The sequence below is a fragment of the Ailuropoda melanoleuca genome, chromosome 11, assembly GCF_002007445.2.
Source record: "Ailuropoda melanoleuca isolate Jingjing chromosome 11, ASM200744v2, whole genome shotgun sequence".
In the NCBI taxonomy this organism is placed as follows: Eukaryota; Metazoa; Chordata; class Mammalia; order Carnivora; family Ursidae; genus Ailuropoda; species Ailuropoda melanoleuca.
Genome location: NC_048228.1, coordinates 4,446,239 through 4,467,643, shown reverse-complemented (window position 1 = coordinate 4,467,643; position 21,405 = coordinate 4,446,239). Strand labels below are relative to the sequence as shown.

Here is a 21,405-nt window from a genome sequence, read left to right as displayed (position 1 = left end):
CTCTCTCTCTCAAATCGGTCTCTCTCTAGGACATGCTGGATAAAAAGACTAAGTCTTATTACTTTAATTAAACAAGAATCTCAGTCCTTATATTTTGATTCTTTTCAATGCCACTGTCTTGAAATTCTAGGGTGACTTTGGTCTCTCCCCTCCCCACTTGCCTCCCCTGAACCCACTGTGGCTGAAGCAGAAAATCGCAGCTGGCACCCCATGTGACTTGAGAGAAATGAGGGAACATTTGGGTTGGGGGCCCTGTGGAGAAGAGTAAATTCTTAATTCACGGAGAGCTGCTGGAGGTTTGCAAGAGCAAGACGATCACAGCTCTCGTATTTGTTATTATTTAGTGGCAAAGTGATAGCTCTCGAGCTTAGGAAAGAGAGAAAGAAGCCAGCCTTCGGCAGTCTGGGGAATGTTGGGCTGTTGGCTCACCTTTTAACGCTTTGAGTAAAGTGGTGTGAATTCCTATGCCGCTGAAATGAAATACCCCTTTTTAACCAGAAGATGGGGCTGACTCCCTTGAAAACAAACTTCAGATGCCTTTCCCGGCAAGCGGTTTGCCGTACTAGCTTTCCAAGCTCTCGACCGTGGGTGGACACCAGAATCACGGGCGGTCCTGGAAGAATCTACTGATGCCCGGCGCCCTGCCTGGAAACTCTGACTTAATTGGCCGGGGTGGTCTCTGGGTCAGGGGTCCTCCCACGTGGCTGCACATTAGAATCACCTGGCAAGCTTTTTACACTCCAAGCCGGTCCGGGACGGCAGGGCGCGGGAGCCGCCCATCAGCGTTTTTTTAGATCAGCCGGGTGATTCCAGTGTGCAGCCTTTGCCCCACGAGGTGATTCTGACCTGTAGTAGGGCTGGACCTGGTGGTTTTCGGTAGAACGGGAGGTGGTGGGCAACGCACATCAGCAGGGAGGGTTACTGGGCACCCTCTCGTTCCCTCTCAAGGAGAGAGGCTCAGTGTCCTGTCTTCCTGGTGGGGCACCAGCTCAGGGATTCATGGAAGGCAGAGTGAGCTGGGTCTTAGCCTGACAAAGAGGAAAGGGCCAAGAACAGCTGAGAACCGGGTGTCATCCAGGACCCCTTTCTGTCTGTGTGTCCCCCCAGCTTTGTGACGACAAACTGTGCTCTGCAGTTTTCATCCCGTGGAATCCGGCCTGGCCTCACCACTGTCCTAGCCCGGAACCTGGACAAGAACACAGTGGGCTACCTGCAGTGGCGGTGGGGTATCCAGTCGGCGATGAACACGAGCATCGTCCGGGACACCAAAACCAGCCACTTCACTGTGGCCCTGCAGGTGAGGACAGAGCTGCTCCCTCGTGTGCCCGAGGGGCCGGTTTTGTGCATGCACACTCAGGGGCGTTGAGATCCTCTTCTCAGGTTTCTGGGGTAGCTGTGTTCCCGTTGTCCTAAAGCAGAGTGCCCCATTCACATCTAGTAGAAGCCCACAGAATCAGGGTGGGAGAGAGCCCAGGTTGGTAAGTGACCCCAGAGCAGAGTCGTGCACTCAGGTGCCACTGTGGTGGCATGAGGGACCCCCCCCCCCAAAAGGCAGCTGCCCTCAGCACCCGCACCTGTCGTTGTGTAAGAATGCAGGCTCCCGGCCACAGAATGTTTGTTTTCATGAGAAGTCAGGAAACTGGGTTTTTATGTGAACTCCCCCAGTTTTTAAATATTGGCCACTAGTAAATCTTCACACACAGATCATGGCCCCTGCTGGAGAGGCCTGCCCACGATGGGCACTCAGCAGCCAGCGGGACGCAGTACCCGCCCTCCCACGGTGTCTCGGCCACTAGTGTGCTTTCCCTTCTCCCCGTCTCCCCAGCTTGGAATCCCTCACTCCTTTGCACTGATCAGCTATCAGCACAAATTCCAGGATGATGACCAGACCCGCGTGAAAGGATCCCTGAAGTAAGTCCTGGCCTGGCTGCTCAGAAGCAGGCCTGCGGCACGTTGTGGAGGGGGTTCCAAAGGCGGAGCTGGTGGGTGTGAGGTGCCCGCTCGTGTCTGTGACGTTTCCCGGGTGCTCCTGTTGAAGGCTGTGGAGTTTACCGCTCCACCGTCCCCGCCCTGAGGGACTCGAGGCTGACGGAAGGACTGCACCGCTCGTGTGCTGACTTAGTTCTGCTTGCTGACCAAGGGTGTCCATCGTGATCCACTCCTGGGGCGGGGGGCAGGGGCGACCTCTGTGCTGAGTGACAGTTGCTCATGGGGACCGGAGGAGATGGAGAGCCCAGGGACCCAACTTGCTCAGGCCTCACGCTCCCTGCAGGGCGGGCTTCTTCGGGACGGTGGTGGAGTACGGAGCAGAGCGCAAAATCTCCAGGCACAGCGTCCTAGGCGCAGCTGTCAGCGTTGGAGTCCCTCAGGGCGTTTCTCTCAAAGTCAAGTAAGTGGAACTGGATCTTTCTGGCCAAGGAGTATCTGGCAACTTGTAACTCACCCGGGCTTCACCCCCCTTAAGGATGAAATAGACCTTGCTTTGTAGCTTTGTTCTTAAAGATACAGTTGCCTCTGTCTTAGCGTGTAAGCCATTGCCAAGGAGTCCGAGGCCCAGTGTTCCCTGAGGGTCTGAGTCTGTGCGGTCAGGGAGCTTCTACAAGCCGGGTGCACCTCTCCCTTCCCCCGGGTGGTCCCGATGCCAGCCCCGCGCGCCCACTCGTCGACACTGCTGTTCACACACGTGACACGTACAGGGCCGCCATCAGCCTGTGCAGCGTCTGTTCATCCCTCCGGCCCAGAGCCTTCTCCCCTGCTCCAGCGGCGTGCCTTCCTGCCTTCCAGCCTCTCCGTGCCGCCTCTCTTACCTCAATGGCTGATCGCTTGTGTGTGGCATCGCATAGGACCCAGTCCTTGTCTGTGTGGACTCCCTCCCCAGGTGGCCCCATCCCGCCTGCTGGCTTGAAAAGTACCTTCCTGCACTGGCAATGCTCATGTTTGTAGCTCTGGCCTGGCCTGCCTGCCAGACCTCTAGCCCCTCTCCCACTTCCTCTTACAAATCACTGCTTGGATCTCCACCGGCGTCTCAAACATCCCATCTCAGCTCCTGATGCTTCCAAACCTACTCTGCCCAGAGCGTCCCTGTGCCGGTCAGGAGAGTCCCAGCCTTCCAGCTGTTCTGTGCAAAACCTTGGAGCTGGCCTTGGTCACTCTTTTTCCCCACACACCAAAGTTAATGCATCTCAAAACCATCCCAGCTGTCCTCAGAAAGCATCTCCTGAACATGACCGTTCCTCACCCCCTCTGCTCCCACTGTCTGGTTCCAAATTACTGCAGTATCCTTCTGACCCATCTCCTTCACCGCCTCGTGAGCCTGCTCTCCACACGGGCAGAACGTTTGAACGTAAGTCAGTGTTTGTCGCTCTCTGCTTAAGCCCTCAGTGACTCCCTCAATCCTGGGCAAAAGCCAGAGTTCTTCAGGACCCTCTGTGATCAGAACCTCACTTCCTGCTGACCCCTCCTCTCCCATCTGCCCCTTCTAACTCCACTCCAGCCACCCTGGCCTCCACGCCGCTCCAGACAACAGCAAGCCCACTCCTATGACCAGACTATGTGCTTGCTTTATCTCAGTCCCCAGATGCCAGCATGGCTGGTTCCTTCAATTCCCTCAGGTGTCTGCTCAGATGTCACCTAATTGCCAAAACCATCCCTCGTCACCCGGTAAGAGCGTACCCCTCACTTTGCCCCAGGCAAACTCTTTCCGTTTCCCCTGTTTATCCTCCACGACACCATCCCCTCTGATCATCCGTACACTTCCCTGCCCCTCATCAGAAGCTCTTTAACAATGAACTGTGTTCATTGTATTCTGTACTGCACTCTTGGAGCCTAGAACCCAGCCTGGCACTTGAGAGAGCTCTGCAAGAGACAGAAGGAGGGAGGGAGAGATACAGAGACAGGAAGGAAGCAGATCACACATCACGGTTTGGAGATGAGAGCCAAAGCAGGTCACCAGGACCAGAGCTGCATTGGGCCGCTCTCCTCTCAGTGATCTGAGGACCCCTGAGATTTAGTAAAGGACACACAGCCGACAGATTTTCTTCATTCTAACCCCTTTTATTCCCAAATTGGGGCCACTAACGAGACATGGTTTTTATTTTATTTTTTTTAAAGATTTTATTTATTTATTCGACAGAGATAGAGACAGCCAGCGAGAGAGGGAACACAAGCAGGGGGAGTGGGAGAGGAAGAAGCAGGCTCATAGCGGAGGAGCCTGATGTGGGGCTCGATCCCATAACGCCAGGATCACGCCCTGAGCCGAAGGCAGACGCTTAACCACTGTGCCACCCAGGCGCCCCGAGACACAGTTTTCTGATTCCATTTCTGTTGTGAAACACTTCTCCCATGCAGGTATTGCAGGACATAATCTGAATTGAATTCTCATCCCAAGAATGCCACTCTCCCTCCTCGGAAAGAAACATTTTCACTTCAACCAAGGTTCCCGTGTCAGCAGGCTAAATTGTCCAGATCATATTGCTGTATAAACTGAAGTTTTCCGGAAGGCCCCAGAGTTCAGAATAACAGAGGATCTTACTTTGCTAACTTTTTTCTTGTAGTCTGTTTACTTGGTGAATCACAGTAATTTTTGAATGTTAAACCAACCTTACATTCCTGAGGAAAATTCCACTTGATCATAACATATAATACTTTTTATATATTGCTTGATTTCATTTGCTAATATCTTACTAAGGATTTTTGTATCTCTGTTTATAAGGGATGTGGATTGTAACTTTCTTTTTTAATTATGTATTTGTCAGATTTTGGAATGAGTTATGGCAGCCTGATAAAATGAGTTAGGAAGTGGTCCCTTCTTCCTCTGTTTTCTGAAAGGATTTGTATGAGAATAGTTTGTTCTTTTTTGAAAGAGTGTGCACACACAAGCAGGGCAGGAGCAAAGGGAGGGGGAGAGAATCTCCAGCAGATTCCCTGCTGAGCGCAGAGCCCAACGTGGGACTCCATCTCAATGACCCTGAGATCATGACCTGAGCCGAAATCAAGAGTCAGATGCCCAACCAACTGAGCCACCCAGGTGCCCCTATAGGAGGATTTTTGATCATGGATTCTTTGAAAAAATACATGGCTTTTCCAGTTTTCGCTTTCATCTCGTGTCAGCTTTGTTACTTTGTGTTTTTCAAGGAATATGTCCATTTCGACTGTTGAATTTGTTAACATGAAGTTTCTCATAATATGCCCTTACTTTTTTAATGTCTATAATTCTCTGTAGATGATCTCTGTCTTCATTCCTCATGTTGGTCATTTGTGTTCATTCTTCCTTTTTCATAACCAGTCTCGATGGAACCCTTAACCTTTCAGAGAAACAGCTTTGGCTTTGTTATGTTCTTTGTTGTTTATCTGTTTTCTGTTTCATTGATTTCTGATTTTTTTTTCCTTTCTACATACTTTGATTTCACATTGCTGCCTTTTCTAGATTTTTAAAGCCCAGCTTGAGGTTATTAATTTGAAACCTTTCTTTTATATTATAAACATTTAAGGCTTTAAACACTGTTTTACCCCATCCCACAGATTTGGATATTTTGTTACATCATTATCATTCAATTCAGACTGTTTTCTAATTTCACTTTTGGAAATGTATTGCTAAATTTCTAAATATTTGGGGTTTTTTCTATATTTGATTAATGATTTCAATTTAATTTCATTTAGGTCAGATAACATATGCTGTATGATTCCAGTCTTTTTAAATATATTGAGACTTTTTTACAGCTCACCATGGAATCGACCCGAGTGATCATGTGCACTTGAAAACGTGTTCTGCAGTTGTCGGCTGTAGTGTTCTATAAATACCAACAGGTCAAGGTGGTTGACGACATTCATCAGAAACCAGAAGTTCTGTACTTTACTGATTTGGGCCAGATTTCTGTCAGTTGCTGAGAAAGTAGTGTTAAAACATCCAGCTATGAGTATAGAATTCTGTTTCTTCCTTTGTCAGTTTTGGCTTCGTAAATTTCATCTCTAGCAGCTTTCCTTGACTTGAAGTCTGCTTTATCTGATACTCGTATAGCTGCTGCAGCCTTCTTACACTTACTGTTTCTATGGTTTATCCTTTTCTGTCTGTTTATATTTAATTTGTCTGTGTTCATATACACAGGGTGTCTTATAGCCAGCATATATCCATTCATACAGTTTCTTGCTTTTTAATTGGAGTGTTTAGTCCATTAATATTTAATGTAATTATTGGCATGGCTGGATTTAGGCCTGTTATTTATGATTTGTCTTCTGTCTTCTCTTACTGAATATTTTTAGCATTCCATTTTGATTTACCTGTTGACTTTTTAGCTATACCTCTTTGCGTTGGGGTTTTTTTTCTTAGTGTTTGCTCTAGAGATTATGTATTATTAACCTTTTATCATCTGATTAGACTTCATATTGTATTACTTCATGTAAAATGAAAGAACCTTGAAAACTTCTAGGACCATTTCCCCTCCCATGTTCTTTATGCTGTACTTGCCATATGCATTATAATTACATACATTATAGTCCCAAGAGTGTTGTAATTCTGGCTTTAAATAGTTTCATATGTATATATTTGTACATATATATGTGTTTAAAAAATTAAGGGGGGGAGTCATGTTTGCCCACTTTTTTTTTTTTAAACTGCTTCCAGTGTTCCTTATTCCTTCCTTAAAATCTAATTTTCCTTCTGATATTTGTTTCTTTGGCCTAAAGAACTTTCTTCAGCTTTTCTTCTAGTGTAGTTCTGTCAGTGATTACCTCTTAGTATTCTTTACCAAGAAAATGTCTCTATTTTTTCTTTATTCTGCTTTTATGTTGTATCTCAATGTAGCACTTTATTTTATTTTACATTATATTAACCTAAAATAGTTTCATTGTGGGCATTCCTACCCCAGAACTAAGCTGTTATCACTGCTGTAATTTTTAAAGTCAAACTTTGTTGACGTAAAATTTACATAAATGTAAAATTCATCTGTCTTACTGTACAGTTCTGGGAGTTTTGGCAATCACATAAGTCATGTAACCACCATCACAGTCAAGATACAGAACAAAATTGCCTCCTGGCCTTTGTGTGGCCCTATGTTTTTGCCTCCTGGCCTTTGTGCTGTCTCCCACACCCTTGGCCACTGGTCTGCTTTCACTCCCTATGTTTTTGCCTTTTTCAAAATGTCATATAATTGGAATCATACAGTGTAAAGCCTTTTGTGCTTCTTTCACGAGCACAACACATTCGAGATATGTCCTGATGGTTGCCTATGTCAGTAGTGTGTCCGTTTTCCTTGTTACTTGGCATTACATTGTGTTGTTACACCACAGTTTATCTGCTTATCAGTTTAAGGACATTTCACTTGTTTCCAGTTTTTAGCAATTACAGATAAAGCCAGTTAGACGTTCACATACAGGTTTTGTGTGAACGTAAGTTTTCATTTCTCTTGGGTCAGTTCCTAGGAGCAGCCATGCTGAGCTGGATGGGGGGTGTGCTCCCCGGGATAAGAAAGTACTAAGTGGCTTTCCCGGCGGTGGCTTCGTGTTCCCTCCCCACCAGCAGCGTGTGAGAGCCCAGTGGCTCCACACCCTCACCAGCCCTTGGTTTGGCCTCTTGTTCACTCGGGCTGCTTCAGCAGGTGTGTGAGTGTGTCCCACTGTGGTTTCGATTTGCGTCTCCCTCACGTCCCAGATGGTGAACATCTTTCCGTGTACTTATTTACCATCCATATTTTTTTTGTTAGTGAAGTCATCCTTCAAATCTTTTGTCTGTTTTATTATTGGGTTGTTTGGCTTCTTTTGTTTTCAGCATTATCATTTCTGGAGTTGCTTTTCTTCTGAAGGATATTGTCCCTGAATATAGAATTCAGGGTTAACGGATTTGTGCTTTCAGTGCTCTGAAGATGTTATTCTAGCAGCTTCCAGCCTCCATTCTTTCGTATGACACCTATCAGTGGTCATTTGAATCATGATCCCCCTGAGTGTGGTGTCTTTTTCTTTCTTTCTTTCTTTCCCTTTCTTTCTTTCTTTCTCTTTCTTTCTTTCTGTCTTTTTCTTTTTCTTTCTTTCTTTCTTTCTTTCTTTCTTAGCTACTTAACTTTTTGTTTTGCTTTGGTTTTTTGGGGGTATTTTTTTTTAACTTTTTTTCCCAGCAGTTTGTGCCTACAACATACCTACATGTGGTTTTTGTTGTATTTATGCTGCTTGGAGTTTGCTGAACNTCTTTCTTTGCTACTTAACTTTTTGTTTTGCTTTGGTTTTTTGGGGGTATTTTTTTTTAACTTTTTTTTCCAGCAGTTTGTGCCTACAACATACCTACATGTGGTTTTTGTTGTATTTATGCTGCTTGGAGTTTGCTGAACTCGTTGCATCTGTAAATTTGTGTCCCACATCAGATTTGGAACTTTTAGGCCATTAATTCTTAAAGTCTTAATTCCCGCCCTGTTCTCTCCTCTCTGGTGCCCTAATTACTGAACTCGAAACCGGTTCCAACGATTTCTGAGGCTCTGCTCATTTGCCTTCAGTTTTTTTCTCTTTGTTCTTCATATTGGATAATTTCTGTTCATCTATCTACAAGTTCAGTGACTGCTCTCATCTCCTGTCTGCTGTTAAGTCCATGCAGTGAATATGTCTTCCGGCATAAAGTAGCATTCTGAAATCCTTCCCTGCTCCTTCCAGAGTCTGGGTCATCCAGGGTTGGTCTCGGTTTATGATCTTTTTCTCTTGCTGTATATGTAGGTATCTAGAGTCGTTTGTATTGTACCTTGGGTATTGTGAATGGTACTGTGTAGAGAGTCTATATTCTGTTACAATTCCCAAAAAGCGTTGATTTTAACTTTTCAAAAGTAATTAACGTGGCAGAAGTCAGACTGTGAACTGGGACTCACGTGTGGCAACAGCTAGAACAGCATAATTACTTCACCTGTAGCTGAGGCCACTGATAGACCGGGATCCGCTGGGGATTGCACCACGTTTGTACAAAGAACTTGGGGCTCCCAATCTCTGATTTCCCTTATTGAGGGACCCCTGCTTCCCAGCTGCTGTGGTTGCGTCAGACTCTGGGTCTTCAATCTCCTAGGACCTCAGATTTCGTTCCAGTGTTACCCATGCACACGGTAGCAGCTAAGACTTGCCCTCGGGCTCAAAGCTGTCAACAAAACAGGAAACCAGTGCCTTTGCCCGCTCTAGACTCTCAGCCCTCCCGTGTACCCGCCGGCCTGTAGTCGCTCTCCAGTACCCGAGAGTCTTTGTTCTTTGTGGTCTGAGTTGACAGTGGTTACCTGTGGGATGACTGGTCCAACGGCAGCCACTCGACCATTACTAGAAGCAGAGCCTCCTTCATCTTCCGACTTGGGAAATCTTCACCCACTTTTTTCGAATAGATAAATTGGGAATAGAGAGGTCTCTATCTCCAGGACCCTGGGAGCTGCCCACTCCTGTCTTCATTTTTATTTCTTTGAAGATTATTTATTTGACACAGAAAGCACGTGAGTGTGCACAAGTTGGGGGAGGGGCAGAGGGAGAGACTCTCAAGCGGACTCTCTGCTGCTCAATCCCACAACCCATGAGATCATGACCTGAGCCAAAACCAGGAGTCAGGTGCTTAACTGACTGAGCCACCCAGGCACCCCCCTCGCTCCTGTCTTCTAAGACCACCTTCACTCTGGGCAAGTGGTAGTCACTGCTTTGTCCGTGAGGTTAGCAGATAGTGGGACCTTTCTTTTGTCACAGACATCAAATCTAGCAACTAAACTTTGGAACAGAGACCAGAAGGTGTGTAGACTATGAAACCACCTGTAACTGGCCTTCCGTATATCTGAGAGTTCTCATCCTGTGGCTGAGACCTCAATTACCCTTCCCTGGAAACCTGACTCATCTTGGGTGTTCTGTGTCGTTTTTATTTTCAGGTTAAACAGGGCCAGTCAAACTTACTTCTTCCCTATTCACTTGACGGACCAGCTTCTTCCCAGCGCCGTGTTCTACGCCACCGTGGGGCCGCTCGTCGCCTACTTCGCTCTTCACCGTCTGGCCATCAAACCGTACCTCCGGGCGCAGAAAGAGAAGTGAGTTCCTAACATGCCGCGGGGACATCAGTAAATAACTGTGCCTCAGTTTCCTTGTCTTTAGGGTGGATATGATAATAAAAGAACCTACTCAAAGAGTCACTAGGAAAATTAATTCACACATGTGAAGCCTCGGCATGGCACCCGGCCCGTAGTAAGTGCTCGGTGGGCGCTGATTATGCTCGTTAGCGGACCTGCTACTGGGCTCCCCTCACTCGTCCCTCCTACTTCCAGAAAGGGTTAGAGCTAGTTTGTAAAACTGTGCCGACTATACACCATGACCACAAGAAACAGAAGGGCCCCTGGCCTCATTCTAACCATTTCTTTTCCTGGCACTGAGCTCGACAGGAGTGGGTTTGAGTTCTTACGCACGGGCGTGAATTAACCGTAGTCGTGGAAGTTACAGAAATGTTCGTTTATTTTGCAGTTTCTTGTAGATCACACACTGGGACATAGCATTCCATCTGAGAGGTGGTTGAGATTCAGTACTTACCATCGTCTGATGTAGTAAGCCGCTGAGCTCAGAGAATCCCCTCTTTGGGGCCCCTGCAGCCTTTGAATCCCTGGAGTTCAGGGCCCTGCTTCCCCAGGAAGCTTGAGGCTTAGAAGGAAGAATGTGCGGGGTCAGTCTTCTGACGGGACAGGGGTGCGCTGCCCAGAATCCCTGTGCTTTGCTACATAAGAAGAAAGTGTATTTCTCACCTGAAGCAGTAAGCATTGGCCCCACCTAAGAGCGTTCTCTGATAATCCGAGAACGTGGCCTCCCCCGTGGCCCTCCCCTCTCCTCCAGCCTCCCCCTGTGCTGAGATTCCTGTCCCGTGGGGGCTGCTTCCCACCGCAGTGGGCCCCCTGTGTGGTCCGGTGAGGAGGTGGGGGAGAGCCACCGAGGGACAAAAGAAAGGGAAGCTGCAGAGCCCTAAAATGAACAGATTTGCTTGCTTTTGTCTTGGAAATATTTTCTAAAGCTCCAGAACCAGGAATGCAGTGAGAGCTCACACTGTTTGCTGGGCGTAGGTCCAACGAGGGGCTCTGTTGCCTCACTCCGCACTAACATGTGGCTTGTGTTTTTCTCGCTTAAGGGAGTTGGAAAAGCAGAGGGAAAGCACAGCCACTGACATTCTGCAGAAGAAACAAGAGGCAGAAGCTGCCGTAAGTGCCGCGGAGATGCGCCCCCCGGAAGTCCTTTCCCTGCGTGACTCCGACTGTCGCTGCGTCCTCACCCTTTGCCGCCCGCACGGCTCACGCCGCGGCTCGGGGATCACGTCACACTCTGCATACGGGCCTTCATCAGCCACCTCAGTCTTTCTAATCCCTATGGGATACAATCCCGGGGACTCCAGGCCCAGTCCTAAAGATGAGATACAGTTACCCTCAAAAGGCATAACAAGGTTTTTCTAAGAACTGGAGGGTCCTCTCCTCTTTTCCTTCCCTTTAAGTGAACTGTTCTCAGGTGACAGAACAGAAATATCAGGCGTAAATGAAGGGGTACCGTTGGGTTCTTGGTGAACAGAGGAGGGGCTACAATGCACCCAGGCATGTGGCTACAGCTGACCCAAGAGGCGGAGCCCCGGAAGGACCCCAGCAGTGGCCCTCCTTGTTCTCTGCAGGTCCGACTGATGCAGGAATCTGTCCGACGGATAATTGAGGCGGAAGAGTCTAGAATGGGTGAGAAGGCCTGGCCTTTCCGGGCAGGGTGGGCACGGGGGGCTCAGAGGAGCACGGCACTCCTGCAGCCCAGCTTGCGACGGGTGCCCAGCTGAGACCCGCCTCTGCTTAGACTGCGCCCATCCTCAGGGCTCATCATCGTCAACGCCTGGTACGGGAAGTTCGTTAACGACAAGAGCAAGAAGAGTGAGAAGGTGAAGGTGATTGACGTGACTGTGCCCCTGCAGTGCCTGGTGAAGGATTCGAAGCTCATCCTCACAGAGGCCTCCAAGGTACGGCGCCTGCCTGCGGGAGTCAGACACTACAGGCCTGTGGGGAGTGGGGGCGGCTGGCCCCTCTGGATGGCCATTTCATCGTGGTGGAACCCCCTCGTGGCACGGCGCTGGCTGGGTGGCGCGCCGCCCAGCACCCAAGTTCGATTCACACCAGAGCTGTTCACGTCACCCGTTCCCTCAGCAAGGATTTCCTGTGCACCTACTGTGTGCCGGGTAGAGCAGCAAACAAAACATACATCCTCTCTTCGTGGAGCTTACATTCTCTTTACTCCTTGCCTTGTTCTAGAAAGAGCATGAGATCTGTAGCACGTTGGAAGCTCGTGCTGGAGCCAGGGGTGGGGACGGTAAAGGCAAACTAAAATGAAGATGGGCGCAGGCCCAGGACCTAGCTCTGTCAGGAGTCCTGCCGGGGCTGCTGTGAAGACGGGTCTCTGGGAGACTCCAGGGGGAGGGGGCTGTACTGCGAGGGAAGCCTAGGACTGAGAGGCAACTTTCTGGCCTTCTCAGCTCCACAGTGTGCACCTTTCGTGGGCGGCTCCTGAGGGAACGCCAAGGCCCTTCCACGCTGACCCTCAGGTGGCGGCCGACAGTAGTGGCGCTGGGCTTGACCAACGGTCTCTGCTCTCAGGGATTGAGACTGTGTTTGTTACAGGCAGGGCTGCCTGGGTTCTACGACCCGTGCGTAGGTGAGGAGAAGAACCTGAAAGTGCTTTACCAGTTCCGAGGCGTCCTGCACCAGGTGATGGCGCTGGACAACGAGACGCTTAGGATACCAAAGCAGTGTGAGTATCTGCCCCTTTGCCGTCGCCTGCCCTGTGCACGGACCGGGGGGAGGCCCTCAGCCACTGGTGGGGACCGGGGACGTCGGAGTGCGGAGTGACAGCCACCTTCCCGGGTGGAACACCAGTGAGCTCTTTGCTTGAAAACTGCAGTTTGGGTGGCTGGGCCGGAAGCAAACCCAGCTGCTCCTGTATGTTCCAGAACCATCTGATTCTCCACAGCTTGTACTGTGCTGCTGGTCAGGTGATAGCTGAACCCCTTCTGTGGAAGAAGGGCATGGAAACGGTTGCCTTTTGATACATTCAGTGTGTCTTGTCTTTCACAGCTCACAGGATCGATACAGATGGATAAACTGCTTGAGAAACCAGATTTACAAGAGGCTGCAAAAAATCCTTTCCTAGGAGTCTACAAATTCAGAAGCAGGGAAAAAATCCAGACATCAGATGTGTTTATTTTATATTATTCCTGTAGAAGGTGGTACCATATCAATTATGTGGAGGGACACAGACACCCCGCTTTCACGGGTGCTGTAGGTAGGACTGAGGCAGCCCCACCTGGACCAGAACCGCAGCACGGCCTGTGGCTGTTTTCCCAAGGATCATGTCCCTGGAGGGGAAGGGCCCTGAGCCCCCGTCCCCTGGGCTCCTGAGCCTGCGTGCTGACTGCAGCCACCCAGTAGCGCTCGGTCTGTCTCGAGGTGTTGATGGAACATCCTGCCCTCACACGTAGGACTGTGAACTACTTTTCCTAAAATCCACACTGAGCATGGAAAACAAAATGGAAAGGAAGGAAGTTGTTCTCGTGAGCACAGTTCTCCAGAACAAGTGAGCATCTGTTCGGTCAGCTTCCCCAAAACCACTTTTTCCTGATGAAATATTACTCAGTGGATCTGGAGAGGATTGTGTGGGTTTATAAATCTGCTTTTTATCTGAGAACGAATGGTTTTGGAAATTAGTGTCTTTTTTCCCCCTGCCTCCCAGAACTTCTCGAATCATTCCACTGGCATGTGGCTTGGGACAGAGTGGTATAACCCCCAGTCCCAGGGCCCAGCCCTGTCACAGGTCACTCCCTCCCAGGAACCACCTGTGTCCTTGAGGCAAAAGACAGATGCGAGCTAAGCCACGTCCCTCACAGCCCGCCCCCCTGCCTCTGCCCCCCCACACACACACACACTGGAGCACAGGAACAGAGAGAGGCTTGGAGGAGAGGGGAGGCATGGGGCGGGGACTGAAAGGACCCTGGCTCAGGTATGTGCCAAATCCCCCCGCGCTGGGAGAGTGAGGCCAGCCGGAGCCTCGCTTGCTCTCACGTTCGCGGCCAGCAGGTGGCGCTGCTGCTCTCACACCCCCTCCCGTCCAACCCTCTACACCCAGGGACTCTCCTGTCTGCTCGGAAGACCCTCTTCCTTCACTTGCCTCTTTTGTTGATGCAGAACATTTCAGGAGCCAGGATGCTCCTGAACAGCCCGGTCTGTTGATTTCAAGTCCCCGATGAGCCAAGAGGCCCTGGCTCGTGGTGGTTCTGACAGCTCCTCCCCCCCAGCTATTGCTAAAATCAGGCTTCGCTCCTGGTGGTGGTTCTGGAGTAATCGCTAATACCCCCTTCCTCCAGTTTTCAAAACAGTTCAGGTCGTCCAATTCTGTAATATTTATCTCCATTTTAAAAAGTTTTTCTCCGAGCTGCTGCTCTGAATGTAAATCGTGCAATAAGCGTGGCGTGAACTCTCTGACTTTGGACGCAGCCATGTGTTCCCTCCACGGCAGGTGGCTCTTTGAGGCACCGATTCTCTTAATTTTGTCTGAAACGGACTGTACAGAAGGCACTCTCTTATCACAATAAACCTTTCCTGAAAACTGGGGACAGTGTTTCAGTGCATCTGTAATGTTCATGTTCAGGGCCGAGCAGAAGACGTAAGTGCCCCCTCCTCACACCCTCGTTCCATCCTCTAGCCTTCACTACTGAAACCACGTTTTCCACCACGAGGCTGAACTTGAAGCCGTGGTTCGGTTTTCCACATTAGACCTCTGCCTGAGAAACAAACTCCGGAGCCAGGAGCGGACTCTGGCTAGGGTCCCTGTTTTCCCGGAGGTGGGCTACTTTGGTTTGAGTGTTCCCAGATCCAAAAAATCACCTCTCAGGTTTTCCGGATCACTGAGGACACATCTTACCAACGGCTGCATAAAATCAAGCTGAAGCCCAGAGGCTCACAGCCGCTGCAAAACCCATCCCGACTGCTTCTCTCGCTTTACGCCTTTTGTCATAAAAGTGAAAATTCTCTTCAAATTTCTTCAGGTTAGTGAAAGCAGGCACTAATGTGGGTCTTTTGTAAAAGCAAACGATGTAACACACACTCTGGAGAAACGGGCACCTGCGCTCGTTTTCAAGTAAAGGAGGAAACCCCGCAGCGTAGGAAGACACTTTATTCTGCCGGCCGCTCACCCAGCCGGAAAGGAGGTGGCCTGGAACAGAGGCCAGTCTCAGCCACTCAGCGCCTGCTGTCCAGACGGTGGAGCGACCACTCCTGCTGCCTTGGGTCCGCCGTCACCCCGCTCGTGTCCCCTGGGCCCAGCCGCCCCTCAAGGGAATGCACTCCCCACTGGGGTGCGCCTGCCACACTGGCTCAGGACGCCGCCTCACGCGGCGGTTCTGAAGACTCCCACCCAGCTTTCGTTGAAAGGACAGCCGGCACGGTCACCTCCAGGAGGACCGGGTTCGTCTTGCTCACGGTTGCGTCCCGGGCTGACGCGGCTACACTTGCCCTGAGGTGGCTGGTGGTGCGCCCGGCGTGCCTCGCTGTCACTCCGCGTGTCAGCGGCGGGACCGCAGGGTCCACGGCCGGAGCCCCCAAGCCGCTGCCCCACCTCCCGGAGGCTCTGACGAGAAAGCCTGGCCGTCCCGCTCAGCTCTGCTGCTCCGGCCGCGGCCTGGCCTGGAGGCCCGGCTGCCCCGCTCCGTGCGCGCGGAGGCGGCTGGACATCCTCTGTATCACCAGCCTCTGGGCCTTCAAGCGCTTTCGGAGCTTTTCATTTTCCTTCAGAGTCAGGAAGAGTTTTTTTTTTAGGGCATCCAAGTCCAAAAGGGCGTAGCTGTGATCGGACGGCTGTGTGCGGCTGGCCGGCTGACCGGGGGCCTGGGTTCCCGGCACCCTCTGCGGCAAGACCTGAGGACAGAGGCGAGTGAGGGCGAAGCAGAGCCAGGGCCAAGCACAGCTGCCAGCACGCGACAGGGCAGGTGGGGGCCGAGGGAGGCACGGCCCTCGCTTCCCGCTTCAGTGCTCCTGAAATCAGGGCCACGTGCCACGGTGCTCGGGGCTTGGGCACCAGTTTGCTTCATTTTGTTTGAAGCGAATCCCCTTGTGCGGAGACCAGCCATCCCCCTGCTGCCTTCGGCCCCAGGCCTTACCTGTTCTATGGGGCCGCCAGCGTTCGGGGGCAGCGCTTCGAGGGCACTGTCCATCCTTCTCCCCAGGCCGCACTCCGCGGGCCCCGCCTCGGGGAAGACCTGGGGACAGCAGGGCAGAAGCGGGCAGCCCACCAGGAATCCTTCCCGCTCTCCCAGCGGTGGCCACGGCCAGGGGACCAGCAGAAACAGCCAGTTTCCCCCTCCCGGGCCCGGGATCAGACCCTTAGAAACTGGGCACGAGCCAGACCCCCAACCGACTTGGACGGCTTGGTACTAAACAGTGAGGAGGCATGGGAGGCTTTGCTTTCCCTTCTCCAGGCAAACAGAGAATCCAAAACCCCGGTTTGTGAGGAGAGCGGGACAAAGCCGCGCAGGCCAGTCGGGCAGGCGCCACACACTCACCTCCTCCTGGTGAGAGTCCGCGTTTGCACCCCTGCCGGCCGGGTCCGCCTTCTCCCTCACCAACTGCAAGACACAGAGCACTGTCCACAGGCTCCCCAGGGGTGGAGCAGGTCACCCCGAGAACCCCTGCCAGGAGCCCAGCCTCGTGCACCTCCAACCCCACTGTTCAGCCAAACGGGGCTCTGACCCCAGCCCAGCTCCCGTCACTACCCACTGACTCACTCTCCCCAAAGCTGTCCCCAAACCTTAGGTCAGAGGCCCATGAATAGGCCCTGGGAAGCCAGGGACCTAATGCCTATGTGCACCCCCAGGACCTGACACTCTAGGCACATAGGAGGTGACTCAGATTTGGCTCAAGGAGTGGCAGCCACGTAGGAGAGAACATATGACTTAGGGCCTGCGGCCGGTGCCCAGGCGTCCCCGGAGCTGAGCCCCCGGCCACAGGGCCAGAACCAGTGGTGCCCACCCCTACCGCCTGGCCCGCCCGGAACCAGGCTCGCAGACATCCCCCCACGGTGTTAAACTAATCTCACTTCACATCTCACCATGAACACGTGAGACGCCATCAAGCTCCACTAGCAACGGGCGCGGACAGAGGAGGGGGCTAATCAGAGGGCACGGTCTCTGTCCAGCAGGACCATGAGGTTCTAGACCCCGCCGCACAGGCTCGTGCCCGTAGTTAACCACGTACCGTACACTTGGAAGTTTGTCAAGAATCTAGATCTCACGTTAAGTGCTCTGACCACAACAAAAATCAAATATATACCAACTAAAAATCAAACGCCTTCCGTGTCGACAATAACAAAACCTCGGTGTGGGGAGTAAAGCCGTGAAACAAGCCCCTGTCCTCAGGGAGCTGACCAAAGACAGCAGCCGTCCCAGGGCGAACCAGTGCGGCCCCGTTCGAGGAGCCGGACAGCCAGCACGAGGGGGGAAGGCTAGCCAGGGGGACGACGGACAGCAGTCGGGGGTCCCTCCTCCAGCGGATGTGAACAGGGCCTTGGAGAAGGGGAGGCCACAAGCCTGCAGATGTGCACAAGGTTTGGATGGGGGGCAGGTGCCCCGATGCAGGGCCTGCTGGGCACAGGCGCTCGCGCTTCCTCATCCCTGTAGCCGCCGTCCCTCTCGCTGCCAGGGCAATCAACCGGCACAGGTAAGGGCTGGCCTTGCGTTCGCTCCACCACCACTCCGCCTTCCAGCTTCAGAGAGGTGCCGGTGTGACACCCGCACTCTGGGACTCAGTACACCCTCGGGATTTATGAAATTCAAGATAATCCCCCTCATGGCCTCAACGTCTGTCTGTGAGCTCTCTCCTGAGCCAAACCTGCACGTCCCGCCCCGCAGAGCCGCGGCCACTCCAATGTCCTGCTGGGAAATCGAACTCCAGATGCACGGGGCCAAACAGACAACCAGGGAACCCCATCCCCCAGGGGCTCAGCAAGCTCGGCCCTCCCCAACCACCATACTCTCAGTGCACTGGGTCTGCGAAGGCCATCCACTCTCACAACCACACCCACCTTTAGCTCAGGCCACCACCTGCCCGTGACACCACAGGCTCCAAAGCCAGGTCCCCACTCACTTCACCCAACAAACCACAGCCTCCCCCAGCCTGTCGCCATCCAGCCCCTGCAATCCTCCAACCAGCCAGAGCTGACGCTGACAGAGGGCCCGAATCCCTTCCGTCTCGCTGCCCTCTCTCCAGCCCTCCCCCGCACAGCCTCCCACACCCCGGCCAGGGCTCCTGGGCGGCACCTGCTGCGGGCCAGCAGCACAGGCCCCGGCTTCCTGACCGCAGCTCCAGGCCCCAGCTGCCTACTTGAAAGAAAACAACAGAGTCTGAAAGCAACACAGCCGCCACCTTCCACTGGGAAGGTCTTCGCTGTGCATCAAGCCACGCGACACCCAGCAAAAATGAAATGTGTGTGGTGCCTGGGTGGCTCAGTCATAAAGTGTCTGCCTTCATCTCAGGTCATGATCCCGGGGTCCTGGGATCGAATCCCGTGCTGGGCTCCTTGCTCAGAGGGTAGCCTGTTTCTCCCCCTCCCTCTGCCGCTCCCCTGGCTTGTGCTCTCTTGCTCTCACTTGCTCTAGCTCTCAAATAAATAAAATATTTTTAAATAATAAAAATAAAAAATAAAGGGGCTTTAAATTGCAAATTCCCTACAGCAAAGGTTGTGGCCAACAGGGCGGCTGGGCCCTGAACCCCAGGGGCTTGACGGTGCTGCCCACGCCACACTTCTCAGCCTCGGCCTCTGCTGTCCCGGCAAACAGCACGCCCACCCCAACTGCTGGCTGCACCCCTGCAGGCTGGATCGGAAGACATTAGAGGCAGTGCTTGGCTCACCTGCGTGGCGTCCTGGAAGGCGAACACCGTGGGCACGGCATTCTGCTTCAGGTTTTTGCGGTTTCCAAAGGCGCTAAAGCACTCGGGTCGGAAGTGCTCGGAGCAGATGACCGTGTGCTGCTTGGGCTTAAAGTTGCCCCGGCCAATGTTCAGCACCCATTCCTTCAGCAGCTCCGGGCGGCTGAACGGGAACCTGGGAGGCAAAGGACGGAGACGTGAAGGCATTTGCGAGGCTCAAGTCCCACTGCAGAGTTTTGAGGAATTCTGAAAACACCACATGGCATCTTCCTGGACGGCTTGGAAAATTCAGTGACCTCACTCTGTGACCTACAACACATCCAATTTCTGGAACCTTCTGTCATGCCTGTTTACAGCATCCTTAGTAGGCAATGTGGGGCCCCAAATGTGGCCAGAAAATCTTCTGAAGGTATACTTTGTAGGGTAAGCCTGTTAGTGCCTTGGGGAGTCTGCGTGTGCAGGCCCTGCCCCTGGCACTGGGAAGGAAGAATGAGTACATCCCACCCTCATGAGCCTACATTCTAGAACAGGAAAACAGACGATAAGCCAAACAGGCATTGACTGCGTAGGAATAAAGAGTAGGCAGTGGTCAGGAAGGCCTCCCGAGAGGTGACATTTGAGCAGAGGCCGCAGGAAGCAAGAGAGCGAGCCATGTGGGTATCAGAAGGAAGAGCAAGAGCAAAGGCACTGGGGCAGAGGCGCCCAGCACGTTGGGGGCACGGTCAGAGGCAGCTTGGGCTGAGAGGGCCGGAGCAAGAGGAGGGGTGAGGACCTCAGGAGGCGGCCCTCGGGCAGGTGGGCAGTACCTGGAAGCTCTGGGCAGGGGGTGAGTGAGGAGGTAAGGCACCTGGTGGCTGGGACAGGGGTGTCCGGGGGGTGGGGGGGAGGTCATGAGCAGGCCAACCTGGGATGTATTTTGAAAGCTGTGCAATAAGGTTTGCCTGTGAGCCACAAAACAAAGAGAAGGAAGGAGTTTTCACGTATTAAGATGGGAGGGGAGGCAATGTAGGAGAAGCAGGTCGGGGGGTCAGAATTTTGGTTCTATATGTCAAATTTGAGGAGCCTTTTACATGTCCAAGTGCTGAAGTGGAGCGGCAGGGGACACGTGTCAGGAGATGTCAGTGTGGGGGCCACCCCTGTGTAAAGGGTGGTAAAGCCTGGGTGACATCGGAGCCCTGGGGAGTGAGTGTGGATGGGAGGAGACAAGGCCATGGCCCTCACCCAAAGGGCTCCAAGGCAAGCATTGGAAACGAGGAGGATCCGGCTAAGGAGACCGAGAAGGGACACTGTGACAAAGGAAAAGGTCAAGGGGGGCCCTAGAAGCCAAGTGGGAGAGTGTCACAAGAGGTCAGTGGTCGGCTGTGCCAAATGCTACAGAGAGGTCGCTTCAGATGAGGATGGACCAGCACTGAGCAGGGCCACCAGGGAACAGGCAGAGCTCTTTTGTGGGAGCGGCAGGGGCCAGAGTCTGACGGGGGGGGGATGAGTTCCAGAGGGAGCCAGAGGCAACTCCACTCCTGGGGTGTGCCCAACCGAAACAGAGACACATGCACAGGAAAACTTGTCCCAGCAAAACTGTCCACAGCCACGTGCTTGTAATGCCCAAAACACGGGGGCACCCAAATGCCCTTTAATTGTAGAACAAGTCAGTTCTGGTACATTCATTCAGCGGAGCACCTGGAGAGATGGGGAGGAAGGACACGCAGGTGACTCACGGCGGTGAGAAGACAGAACACACAGTGGTGCTGGACTCCGCATGCAAGTCCAACACAGGCCAAAGCACCCCACTCTGACAGAAGGTAGGATCCAGTCACCCTTGGGGATGAGAGGGGACAGGGGCTGAAAGGGGGTACAGAAGGGGTTCCCTAGGGATTCACAGCAATCACACAAGCGTTGGCTTTGCAGAATGGGCTGGGCTGTGGACTTCGAGTTTGTGAGCTTTTCTGTAGGTCTTATACTTCAATAAAAACATTCACTTTGAGAAGGAAAATGGTGATGAGAGGGACAGTGGAGACAGTGCAGCTGGCCTTGGGGGTCGTGCTCTAAGGGGCAATAGCTGGAACCTGAGCTCTCGGGGTCAGGGACACCCCGGTAAGCACCAGGACCCGCACACTGGGGAGTGCTGGGAATGCGAAGTCAGACTCCAAAACCTCTCCCAAGTCAGAACGGCCGTCCCCGCTCCCCCCACCCCCCACCCCCGCACCCTGGAACGTTCTCATTCCTCCACTCCCCTCCTGCTTCCTGACAGGAGGCCTGGCCAGGGCTAAGCAGACCGGCCAGCTCATCGCAGGCAAACCTACGGACGTCACCATCGCTCATTCATTCGGAAATGCATTCAGCCAGTACGCACTGAGCACCTGCAACGTTCCAGGCTGCATCTGTGAACAAGATCAAGTCCCGGGAACGGGGGCGGGGGGGGCGACACCCCAGAACTGCAGAGGGTGCTAGGGGCTGCGGGGCGCGGCCTGGGGAAGGGACCGCCCACCACGGCCTCCTCTGCACG

General features: G+C 52.6%; 2 protein-coding genes across 4 annotated transcripts in view; one reads left to right on the top strand and one right to left on the bottom strand.

Moving 5' to 3' along the window:
- Nucleotides 1–13,671, top strand: part of DNAJC11 (DnaJ heat shock protein family (Hsp40) member C11) — a 75,208-nt gene extending 61,537 nt beyond the window's left edge. For both annotated transcript variants that reach the window (XM_034671155.1, XM_002923849.4), the window contains exons 8-16: nt 1,108–1,297; nt 1,826–1,911; nt 2,273–2,389; nt 9,861–10,016; nt 11,096–11,165; nt 11,624–11,681; nt 11,811–11,953; nt 12,609–12,738; nt 13,062–13,671. In XM_034671155.1, coding sequence (XP_034527046.1) covers nt 1,108–1,297; nt 1,826–1,911; nt 2,273–2,389; nt 9,861–10,016; nt 11,096–11,165; nt 11,624–11,681; nt 11,811–11,953; nt 12,609–12,738; nt 13,062–13,087 — 976 coding nt within the window. In that variant the 3' untranslated portion in view covers nt 13,088–13,671. The remainder of the gene's footprint in view (nt 1–1,107; nt 1,298–1,825; nt 1,912–2,272; nt 2,390–9,860; nt 10,017–11,095; nt 11,166–11,623; nt 11,682–11,810; nt 11,954–12,608; nt 12,739–13,061) is intronic.
- Nucleotides 13,672–15,138: 1,467 nt separating this feature from the next.
- Nucleotides 15,139–21,253, bottom strand: THAP3 (THAP domain containing 3). 2 transcript variants are annotated; one of them, XM_034671156.1, is made up of 5 exons: nt 21,106–21,253; nt 18,885–19,077; nt 16,541–16,603; nt 16,139–16,237; nt 15,139–15,896 (listed from the first exon to the last, which is right to left on the bottom strand). In XM_034671156.1, exons 1-5 carry the CDS (start codon nt 21,219–21,221, stop codon nt 15,636–15,638), a joined length of 732 nt encoding a protein of 243 aa, XP_034527047.1. In that variant the 5' UTR covers nt 21,222–21,253; the 3' UTR covers nt 15,139–15,635. The 2 variants fall into 2 exon arrangements, with proteins under 2 accessions (XP_034527047.1, XP_034527048.1); XM_034671157.1 differs by lacking the exon at nt 16,139–16,237.
- Between the last annotated feature and the right edge of the window lie 152 nt (nt 21,254–21,405).

What these genes read in the sequence shown, in the direction of transcription:
- THAP3 (XM_034671156.1), bottom strand. Translation starts at nt 21,221, where the DNA reads ATGAGCGATGGTGACGTCCGTAGGTTTGCCTGCGATGAGCTGGCCGGT. An exon ending in AGGAATGAGAACGTTCCAGG is followed by an intron (nt 19,078 to 21,105) that starts GTGCGGGGGTGG and finishes TTTGCCTCCCAG; the next exon opens with GTTCCCGTTCAGCCGCCCGG. An exon ending in CTGGCGGCCCCATAGAACAG is followed by an intron (nt 15,897 to 16,138) that starts GTAAGGCCTGGG and finishes CTCTGTCCTCAG; the next exon opens with GTCTTGCCGCAGAGGGTGCC.